The 11,458-nt window shown below is 53.1% G+C and overlaps 1 protein-coding gene across 1 annotated transcript in view; it reads left to right on the top strand.

The window, feature by feature from the left end:
• The first annotated feature begins 5,457 nt into the window (after nt 1-5,457).
• Nucleotides 5,458-11,458, top strand: part of LOC105288546 (copine-5) — a 7,337-nt gene continuing 1,336 nt past the window's right edge. Inside the window, exons 1-7 of the mRNA XM_023527687.1 lie at nt 5,458-5,598; nt 7,287-7,468; nt 8,333-8,460; nt 8,681-8,783; nt 9,512-9,569; nt 10,023-10,096; nt 11,274-11,426. Of these exons, the coding sequence (XP_023383455.1) occupies nt 7,319-7,468; nt 8,333-8,460; nt 8,681-8,783; nt 9,512-9,569; nt 10,023-10,096; nt 11,274-11,426 (666 nt within the window). The 5' untranslated portion in view covers nt 5,458-5,598; nt 7,287-7,318. The remainder of the gene's footprint in view (nt 5,599-7,286; nt 7,469-8,332; nt 8,461-8,680; nt 8,784-9,511; nt 9,570-10,022; nt 10,097-11,273; nt 11,427-11,458) is intronic.

Here is an 11,458-nt window from a genome sequence, read left to right as displayed (position 1 = left end):
CCATTAAAAAAAAAAAAAAAAAAAAATATCACTCAGGGTCGAGGATGCTTAGTCAAATATAGATACCCAGGGTCCCAAGCTAGGGTCCAGACCTCTGTGTTTACTGATTCTCATACCTTACTATATGCTGAATCTCCTGAGGATCTTGTTAAAAGGCCAAGTATCTGCACGTCTGCCTTTCTAACCAGCATCAAGGTGATTCTGTCTCTGCTGGTCCAGGGACCACACTTTGAGTAGCAAATCCCTGGGTGAATCCATATGGTCAGGCGAGTTGCGGAATTGCTTCATCCCAGGGTCTGGATGAAGGTTCAGCTCTAGCTGCAGGTTAGACTCATGTGAGGAGCTAAAAAAAAGATTGAGGGCCAGAGCCCTACCCCAGAAACTCTGATGAAATTGGTTTTCGAGGGCCTCATCCAGGTTGCAAGATGTTTTCAAAGCTCGAGGAGTCTAATGATCGTCAGGGTAAAGGCCACTGCCATAGTCCATTCCTAGTGAAAGGAGGATTTGCCCATCCAAGTTTCTAACACTAACCACAGTGGGGGGGCGGGCGTCTCCAAGGCTCAGCTCAGCACTCACAGACCCTCTCCCCCCATATTTTGGCCTTAGTGGTTCATTGGCTTTGTCAAGTAGAGGCCCTACCTGGCTCGCCTTGTGAGTCGATAAAGATGGTGGAATCTACACCAGTGGGGAGCTCCCCAAATCATAGAGTAGAGTTCTCTGACACAGGTAAAAGGTCCCCTGCCCCAATCTTGCCTTATTTAATTGGTTTCGACTTATCTCCATGATCCCAAATCAGCATTGTATGAGCTGCCAGGGAGCTGCCAGGTAGCTGCCTGTCTTGGTGTAGCTGATGCCAAAGCAGCCAGCAGGTATATAGGTCAAGAGATCCTTGCTTGGGAGAGGGAGCGCCAGGTAGTCAGTTACCTCTGGGGAAAGGACAGGCTGCTTATGAGGGTCTTGGGTCTGAGAGGGTAGAGATTAAGAGACACCAGAGGGATGAGAGGGGACAAGCAACGTTTAAGATAGTGCAGATCAGAGAAGCGTGTTTCAGGAATAATAGTTCATGAGACATGGAAGCATGGAGCTTGTCAGCATGGCAGATTCTTAGGACTGTGTCAGGAAGACCCCCTTGCCCTCCACGCTCCACACTGGCATCTGCTCAGAGGCAACTCGTGCCCTTGGCTTGAGCCCTGTACTCTAGTGATAGAGACAGGGCTCGGGATGCAGTTTGAGGTCAAGAGTGTAGGCTCTGGAGTCAGACAGACCTGGGTTCCCATCTCACTTGGCCATGTCCTGACAGTGTCGGGCACATTGCATCACCTCTTTGAGCCTGAGTTTCCTAGGCTGTAAAATGGGGATAATAATAGTATAGGTTGTTGTGGGCACTGTATACAATAATGTATGCAAACTGGCACATGCTCATGCTCCATAACTATCAACCAACCATCCCTCCCACTTTGTGTTCCCCACTGACCAAGCTCCCTTTTGTTTTCAAGGTCACACTGCTTTCCTTTGCTGTGGAGTCAGAGTGCACATTTCTCGACTACATCAAAGGAGGGTGAGAAGAGATGCAGCCCCTGGTTCTTTTCTTTAGCCTCAGGGAGAGGGGAGGGGCCTCACACATTGGCATGAGCAGCTCTGGCTGCACCCTGGCCTCTTTGAGTCCCTTGCTGAAGTCTGTGGTCCCGGGCTTTGAACAGCACCCCCTTCCAAGGTGTCTGGGCTCAGACAACTCTCCCAGAGCCCTGTATGCCCCTATATCCTGAGTAGCTGTAGAGAGCAGACATTCCTGGGCCACGGGAGGCCAACGGGTCACAATAGGTCCCATCAGGTCCCCTGCAGAGATGGGACCTAGAATGGGTAGAGACTCCATGACAGAGAGAACCAAGGGCTTAGAGAGGCAGAAAGAGCCCTGGACTAGGAGTCAGGAGGCCCAGACTCTAGACCCCTCTTTGCCCTGAATTTGCTAGATTACTCTGGGCAGGTCACTTTCCCTCCCAGGGCTTTATTTCCTCCTCCATATACAAGAGGTTGGAGTTTGGTAAATTCTAAGATTCTGTCCTGCTCCAAGCTTCTGATACCTGTGGTCTGTCTGGGGAGGGAGGCCGGTGATTAACCTACCTGGTGTCATCAGTGACCTAATAAGGGGCCAGAAGGATTAGGGGATGAGCCAGGGCGTGGACCCACCTAACAGGTGGTCAAACATGAGTTTAAGGAACAGAAAGAACCAAAGGGGTCGACATCCAGGCCAAGACAGGTAGGGAAGCCTGGAGGTTCCAGCCGATAGCTCATGGAGAGTCTGATTCTGCCAAGGACAGGTGCCAGGTCAGGGTGTAGGTAGCCAACAGCCCACAGGTGCAGGCAGGTGAGTGACTACACCTGTCTGGAAACGAGACAGGCAAGGCAGCTGCCAAGGGCTCATCCCAGCCAAGTGGGCACTTGGCTGCCTGGTTCTCCAGGACAGAGGGAAAAGTCAGGCCCTGGGAAGCCACGCTCACTCTCCCATGACACCGCTCCCTGCTGCCTTGAACCTGTAGTCTCAAGGTTGCAAGCTCTCCTCTACCCACTAAGCACACACCCTCCCTGCAGCAACCCAGAGGCCTCCCTGTCCCCCTACCTGCCCCTCCTCTGAGCCTCTTCCCAACCCTGCCCTTGCTCCCTTCCTCCATCAGAACTGCTCTGTTCTCCATCCCATTAAGCAACCGCCCCTTACATTCCATAGTACCTGGTAATTTTCAATCAATCCTCATCCTGTTTATCTTTCTCATTTGCATAATGCCCCCAATTTACAAAAAGTAGTGGGCAGGGCCAGGATGATCTTCATTTTATATAACTTTCTCAAGTCTACATGCCTAGCCGGTGGCAGGGTGCCTTCCGTCACCATAGGCTGCATTTTTTCACGGTAATGAATATTCCTGGCCCTGCACTACCAGCTACCTGGTGGTGTGGGATGCAGATAGAGACGACTGAGTTAAAGGGCTAGGTGCTGGGATGTTGTCTCCTCAAGAAGGAGCCTCAGAGGCAGGCTGCTGCGCAAAGCTGGCACCATGAGTACTGGGCAAGTTAGAACATTGGAGCTACCTTAGCTCTCCCCGATGCCTATTTTCTCACTCTCTGGAGAACCCGAGTGAAAGAGTTGGCGAAAGCCTGGCATGCGTGTCCAGGCAGGCAGTTGATGGAGACATTTGCCTATGGATCCTCTCCTTCCCGGCCTTCCTCCCCCACCAACCTGGACCAAGAGGAAAGGCACGGGCACCTCTGCCCCACCTCTCACCCCATCAGAGATGGAGCTGGTTGCTCAGCAGCCTGCATTCTACGCTGCTGTGCCCTTAGGCAGGAGAGGTGAGCCTGCAGGGAGTAACTTTCCTACAAAAGTACCTGCTTTCCAGTCCTTTCTTCCCTTCATTTCAGAATTCAGAGCAAGGGAATATTACATAAGGAGTAAGGCCTGCTTCTCCCCGCAGCTATAGTCCTGCAGGCCAGAACCACCCTCCCAAGGGTAGCCCCAGGAGCAGGGCTCTTATTCCCCAAATGTCTCCTTTCCTCTACAAAGACACAATCTCTATATTCCACACTGAGAGATGATAAAGAATAGCAGATGAATAGGCTAGGTCAACTGCTGTAACAAATAATCCCTCAACCTCAAGGCTTAGTACAAATAAGGTTTATTTTTTATTCATAGGGTGGCAGGGATGGGTGGGGAGGTGCTCCACATAGTCATTCAGGGACCTAGACTCATGCCATCTGTGGCTTCTTCTCCCTCACCTTGGAGTCCACTGGATGTTCTGCCCCCAGGCAACAGACAAGGGAAAAGAAGTGTGGGAAGAACTGTTTCTGGCCAGCAGACCCTGGCTTGGGTCTCCTGCTAACAGTGTCCTACACTCTTCCTGGGGGATGAAGGGTCCATCAGCAGCAGCTCAGCTGTGATCAGGTGGGGAGAGGGCTGTGGTTTCTGATGGGGACTATCTGCTAAACACAGGTGAGGCGAGCCCTGCCTCATCTCATATCATCCCTGGCCCCAACTCAGAACCACCAAAGCAGAGTGTCCCCAAGTGTGATCCCAGACCCCCGCCTCAGAATCCCAGATGGGGACAGGGGATGTTTCTTACAGAAGCAGATTCTGGGCCCCATCTCATACCAACTGGATTGACATTCCTGTGAGTGGGCCCTGGGATCTCTCTTTTTTTTTAAAACAAGTTCCCTTGTGACTACCCTCACTCAGTGTGAGAACCATAAGACTAGACTTTCTCAGGGACTCATGTCTTGTCAGCTTTATTCTGTCAGCATCTAGTGCAGAACCTGGAACAGCCAAACCCTCAGCACAGTTCAGCCCTGAACCTGAACTTTCAAAATCTAACTTTTTATTATGGGAAAATCCCAAACATATCCAAAAGTGAAGAGAAGGTATAATCAACATCTAAGTCCTTCACCCAGATTCAGCCATTACCAGCTCATGGCCAATCTTGTTCTATGTACTCTCCTTTCCATGTAGTTATTTTGAAGCAAATCCTAGACATCATATTTTGTCCCCCTAAATACTTCAGGATGTGCCTCCAAAATATAAGAATTCTTTGTTAAATATAACCACAATACCATAATTACACCTAAAACCTGAAAGTTCCTTGTTGTCTAGTCAGTGTTCAGATTTCTCTAATTGTCTTATAAAGTTTTTAAATTGGCTTATTTGAAGCAGAAATCTAGTCAAGATCTATTTACTACAGTTGATTGATTTGTCTCTTAATTCTTTTTCATTTATTGGTATTTCCCACTCCTCCCATCCCCCTCCGCCCACCTCCTACACCTGAAGGGTTTGCTAAGAAAGCTTTCTGCGCCTACCAAGGGCTTTTGATTCAGTGGGTCTACAGGGGCCCAAGACTCACAAGTCCCCAGGTAATCCCAATACTGCTGGTTCATAGGCCATTCTTCCAGTAGTGCTCCAGAACTTCCCACAGACTGGCTTTTACTGGCTGCATCCCTCATGGTGTCATTTAACATGTTCCTCTGTCCCCTGTATTTCCTGTAAACAACTGGTAGATAGCTCTGGAAGTTCAATTAGATTCGAGTTCAATTTTTTGGCAAGACAGCTTCATGGGTGGGGTTTCATTTTTCCCTTGGGAGATGCACAATGTCTATTTCTCTCTTTTTTGTCAAATAAGTTTTAGCCCTGAATCTGACTCCAAATTTATGCCAGAAGTATAGTGAGACCCTACTTCACTGGCCTCAGGTGGGCCCAGGGATAGGGTTTGAGGAGGAAATAAGTAATCATAACCACTTGCCCACACAGAACATAATCGTCTTCAAAGAGCTTTCACATTACCTAACTCTTGTGATGCTCACAACAATCCTATGGGAGGGTGTGGGGAGGTTGTGGCTCGCATTACCATCCCAGAATTCCAGGTGGAAAGGCGATGAATGACTTCATCAAGGTCACATGCCTGGCAAGCAGCAGGGCTGGGGCGGAAGATGGGTTTTTCACTCCCTGCCCGGCACTGCTCGCCGTCCCCTTAGCCTCGCCGCTGTCCAAGTGACTGCCCTGCTTTTCTCCTTCTAGGACCCAGATCAACTTCACAGTGGCCATTGATTTCACGGCCTCCAATGGTGAGTGGAGGGATGGGCAGAGGAGCTGGATGGGGGAAGAGTGGGAAGAAAAGGGAGGGCTTTTCCAGGCTCTGGTAGTTGACCTTAGCTGGGAGCCAGTTTTCCCATGCTCTCTGGCCTCATCCTCACTGAAGAGGAGGTACTTAGGCCAGGGGAGCCAAAGATAGAACCAAGGTGGTGAACATATCTTCAGGTTAGACCATGGTTACCAACAAATCTGGGCTCTGAGCCTGCATAGCCTGAGCCACAGCCTTGCCCTTGAAGACATCCAGTCTCCCCAGGAGAATAGGACAGTGCTACTCTGGGCCCATGAAGGGTCCTGGAGCAGAGGTGTCTCCTCGCAGGATCAAATTCCACATCCTCTGTGCAGTACGCCCCACAGGCTGAAGGGGAGAACTGCGCTCAAGACTGAGCTCTGTGGTCCTCAGTGAGGGTAGGAACGCAGCCCAGGAACCCCAGTTCTCTCCCTTGCTGGGGCTGTCCCAGCTTTCTTCCCTTCTCTGACCTTCCCCGTATCAGGCTGTGATCTAGCCTCTAAGAGCAATCGATGCCAAACTTTACACTGTTAGAAACATCACAATGTTCTTTGCATTCTAGACCCACATTAGCAGGGCTCAGTGCTCGTTTTTGTGAGAATCAGAAGATGCTTGGGTCTTGTACTCCACAGGTGTGTCAGAAACCCCTGAGGGCTGCGGGCCCTAGCATTACAGAGTGATAGGACGTCAGAGCTGGGAGGGGCCTTAGTGATAATAACACTGTTACCATAACAACACCTGTTTAATCCTCGCAACAATCCTGTGAGGTGGGGACTGTTATTATCTCCATTCTACAGATGAAGAGACTGAGGCTGAGAGATTAAGGAATTTACTCCCAAGATCACACAGCTAGTAGGAGGTAGAGACAAGATTAGTACCTTGGCAGCCTGTGCTGTACTGTGTCTCATTAATAAATAAGTAAAATACAGACAACATTAGTGGCGATAAGGGCTATAGAGAAGAATTAAGCCAGGAAGAGGGATAGGGAATACCGGGGGAGGCTGCACCTTTCAGTATGCTGCTCAGGAAAGACCATACTGAGAAGATAACGAGTAGAAACCTGAAGAGTCAAGGGACCAAGCCATGTGTACATCTACGGAAAAGCGTCCCAGAACAGAGGGAACAGCCTGTTGCCAAGGCCCCGAGGTGGGACCGAGTGAGTGACAGGGAGGATGGTAGAGGATGAGGAGAGAGGTAACTGGAGGTCAGATCATGTGGAGCCTTGTGGGCCCTTGTAAGGACTTTGGGTTTAATTCTGGGTGAGATGGGCTCTTTGGAGCATTTTGAGCAGAGAAGAGGTGTGGTCCAGCTGCCTGAGGATTGACGGGAGCGTGCCGGTTCAGGTGCTGAGTATGGACGGCAGACACACGGGCAGAAGGAAGCAGGGAGATCAGTTAGGAGGCTACTGCAGTCCTGTAGGCAAGGAGATGATGGGGTCGTGGAGGAGGAAAGACGTGAGTGGGATTCTGGATATATTTTTAAGATTTAGCAACCAGGATTTGCTAAAGGGTGGCATGTGCGTTATGAGAGAAAGGTGTCAAGGATAAAGGTTAATAAAGGTTAGGAGTGTGCTTGGACTCCCTCCTCTGATTCTGAACCCAGAGTGGCTTGGAGTGTCCAGACTGCAAATGTCCCCATGTCTTGTGTCTTCAGGGAACCCCTCGCAGTCCACGTCCCTGCACTACATGAGCCCCTACCAGCTGAACGCCTATGCGCTGGCGCTGACCGCCGTCGGGGAGATCATCCAGCATTATGACAGCGACAAGATGTTCCCTGCCCTCGGCTTCGGGGCCAAGCTGCCCCCTGATGGCAGGGTGTCCCATGAGTTCCCACTGGTAGGAGGTCCTGGAGAAAGGGCTGACCGGGCTGGGTGGGGGTGGTGACAAGCCTGGGGTGGGGGCACTTCCCATCTTCCCCACTTACGGACTTAAGGTGCAGCCTTTGAGGAAGGTAGGCTACCTGCTGGGTGTAGGGGGACTTGTATTAGGGTCTCCGGAAACCCACTCCCCACCTTGCTCACAAACAACTCCCTTCTGTGTCTGAAGCCACCCACGGTGGGCTCTGGCCTCCTTTTCCTGGTAAGACCCAAGTGGAAGCAGAGTGGAGACACGGCTGCATAAACCCCCAAGACCCCAGAAATGAGAATAAAGAAGTCTGGGTTGGTTATGGGAAACTGCAGATAATTCTAGGAACTTCCTGAGTTGGTGCTGAGATGGGGGCCCTGTGGGGATGATTCCTCAGGCCACCCCCTCTCCCCTCTCCCATGAGCTGGGACACTCAGTCAGCCACTGGATCACTCATGGCAAACATCCATCACATGTCCGTGGAGTGCCAGGCACCGTTCTGGGCACAGGACACAGGAGGATGGACCAGCTGCTGGCCGTTCCAGAGCTGCTCAGACTCTGCAGTCATTTTAGGGTGTGCTGAGTGTACCCGAGGCTCCCTGAGGGAAGCAGCCAGGGCCCTCGGGGACCAATCCGAGCAGATACAGGGAGTGGGGCAAGGAGCAGGGCTGGACCCCACTCACCAGGAGCGTGTGCTGCCCTTCAGGGTGAGCCCTGTGGGCTCCCTCCCCTGACCCCCACTCCTACCAGAGAAGAGTCTAGGAGAGCCCAGGCCTGCTCCTACAGACCATTGGCCACTCACCTACCCAGCCCTCCTTCCTTCCCGGGCTTAGCCTCCCCATCCTCTGCCCCCAGAACGGCAACCAGGAGAACCCCTCGTGCTGCGGCATTGATGGCATCCTGGAGGCCTACCACCACAGCCTGCGCACCGTGCAGCTCTATGGCCCCACCAACTTCGCCCCCGTGGTCACCCACGTGGCCAGGTTTGTGCCGGGTCACTAGACCCCTAGCCCAGCAGCTCACAGGGCGTTTGTCTCCATACCTAGCCTCTCAGGAAAACAGGAGTGTCTCTTCCCCTTGACTTGAAAGAAGCCTCCCCTCCAGCCAAAGAGCTGTCCTCACCAAAGTGTTAAGGGCCCTTGTGGGTGGGGGGTGACATGCCTGGAGCCCCCCAGACAGACCTCAGCCCCGGCCCCACCCCAGGAACGCAGCCGAGGTGCAGGACGGCTCCCAGTACTCGGTGCTACTCATCATCACAGACGGGGTCATCTCAGACATGGCACAGACCAAGGAGGCTATCGTCAACGTGAGTGGGGTTGGGGGACAGGGAGCCAGCGGTGGGGGGCGGCGTGCCTTCCTGCTCCTTTAGGGAAATGCTTGAGCCTGGCTTCTCTTCCTGCCGTCTGCGGGATCCCTTCTGGCTTCCGGCTGCAGTGTCTGGAGGGCCTAGCAGTGGGGTTGGGGGCGCTGGCCAGTGAGGGATCCTGCTGGTGAACTCAGTACCCACCTCTTAGTCACACTGGGTGATTCAGCATCTCCAGCTGCCTCTGGCTCCTTCATTAACTGTCTCTAGGACTGCTGTCTCAGACCCCAACCAGGCCTGGCCAGGCAGAAGAGGTGGGAGGTCCAGGAACATAACTCCCTCTACCGGGTGGTCTCCCTGTATCAGGAGCCCCAGCCACAGCTGGCCTTCCCTCCAGACCCACACGGAAGATGTCCCGTATGATGAAGGCCCAGGAGCAGAGGAGGGGCGCGTTTTACCCTCTGCCTTCCTCCCTCTCTACCCCCGATTCCTCTCTGGTGACCCACCTCAGTGTCCCTGGGCCTGTATCCCTTACTGCCCTCTCTTCCTCTCCCCCGCGTTTTTTGTTTCTTTGTGTGTCTCCGTCCTTCTCTCTTCCACTTCTTCCCTGTCCTCCTGATTTTCTTCTTTTGATCCACCCCTTCTTTCCCTACCCATGATCTCCTCTTCCTTTTAATTGGCCTCTTGGCTGGGTACCAACAACCCCCACTCCATCCCCTGCTGTCTCACAGGCTGCCAAACTCCCCATGTCCATCATCATCGTTGGCGTGGGCCAGGCAGAGTTTGATGGTGAGTCCTCATCCCCTCTGATGCTTCCCAAAAGACTTCAGGCCCTTGGGAATGACCCTGCCCCAAAGAGTGCGTACTCACGCCTAGGCGTGTGTGACTGTTTTGGTGAGCTGGCAGGGTGTGACAGTGTGTTTGTTTGCAGAGGGGTGTGTATGTTAGGGTGTGCACCCCACACCCATGTCCCAAGGAGAGGAGGCCGGAGTCACTCCTCCCTCCACCATCCCTGGGAGCCTGGGGAGGGTTGGGGAGCTGGTACACTGGGGTGGAAGTCAGAGACTCACATGGGTGGGCTCCTCTTGTCTCTTGGCTTCAGTTCCCTCGTCTCTAACATGGGGGTCTGATCTGATGGTCTCTGCCCTGGATGGGCCTAGGGTTGGAGGAAAGTACACTGTCTTGCCAGGCCCAGGTATGCACCATTAATCCCCTACCCCCATGCCTCTCCTCCCCGCACAGCCATGGTGGAGCTGGACGGTGATGACGTGCGGATCTCCTCCCGGGGGAAGCTGGCTGAGCGGGACATTGTCCAGGTGAAACCCAGACCCTGCCTGTCCCTCTGGCCAGGCTGACATCACATCCCCTCCCCCAGGTTTCTCTGGAAAGGGTCCCAGAGGGAGGTACTGGGAGCCCCAAAGTGGCCTGGGCCACCATAGAAAGGAAGAGGAGTCAGTCCTTGGGTCTTAGATCTCTCTGGACTGGGCCCCTCCCCGCCATGTCTGAGACTCATCCCTATCATTGTTTTGCCCAGCCCAGCCCTCCCTAAGCTGCCAGGCCTCCATGGTCTCCTGAGAGCATAGCCACCTAATTATTTGCATTTTCTGTTGTTCTCTGCTGGGCTACCTTCCCAGTGAGATGGCAAACCCCTTGAAGGTAGAAGTGTCTGTGGCGTTGCGGCAGCTCTCTCCAAGAACTTTGCTTGGTTAATTGAATCAATGTCTTAAGCTCTGCAAGTAGGATGTGGATGTGAGCAGACAGGTTTTGGTCCTCAGGGCATCCCTGTTCAGTCAAGCCTCAGATGTAGCTCAGCAAGAACACACCCTCCTGGTACCTCCTGCAGACTGAGTCCTAGTGCTTTGGCGATGAGGAATAAAAATTCTGTTTTTGGAAAAAATTTCCGTACCCCCTGGATTAAAACAAAATTGGGGTAGGAGAGGGGTCATTCCAGGTATAGAGACCAGATAGGGAGCTTAGAAACCAGAGCAAAGGCAATTTGGGAGGTGGGACCTTATGTAAAGGCCTGGAGGTGGGGTGAGCCTGAGGCCCTAAGGGGTGGGGGGAGGAATACCCCCGAGGAAGAAGCCAGAGGGGCCTGACTTGAGGTGTTGGCCCAGTGAGGAAAGAGGAGAAGCAGGGCCAAAGGGCAGAGAGGGCCCCGAGAGGTGGGAGGCGACCAGAGGGTTTGATTTCCAGAGGCCAGAGGATTCATTCCACGTTTCCTGAGTGTCTGCTGAGTACTTGTGCTTAGTGCCAAGACCTCCGAGATTGAGGAATCTTGGTCAGTGGTATGTCCTGGCGTGGAATAGGACCTCAATAAGTGTCTGAGTGAATGAAAGAATAGTGACTATGATGTCAGTTTTTCAGATAATTCACCATGAGGAGGAGGGGTTGAGTCAAGTGGGCAGAGGCTGGGGAGGAGTGGGACAGGAGGTTTGAGGGGCTGGGGTCCAGCAGGGGACCTTGCCTGACTCTGCCTTCCCCACTGGCCAGTTTGTACCCTTCAGAGACTACGTGGACCGCACGGGCAACCACGTGCTGAGCATGGCGCGACTGGCCCGTGACGTGCTGGCTGAGATCCCCGACCAGCTGGTGTCCTACATGAAGGCACAGGGCATCCGCCCACGCCCCCCACCTGAGGCCCCAGCGAGCTCACCCCCGCAGTCCCCAGCCCACAC

This window comes from Pteropus vampyrus, unplaced genomic scaffold, assembly GCF_000151845.1.
Source record: "Pteropus vampyrus isolate Shadow unplaced genomic scaffold, Pvam_2.0 Scaffold18, whole genome shotgun sequence".
Lineage (NCBI taxonomy): Eukaryota > Metazoa > Chordata > Mammalia > Chiroptera > Pteropodidae > Pteropus > Pteropus vampyrus.
This window is presented reverse-complemented; position numbering and strand designations above follow the sequence as displayed.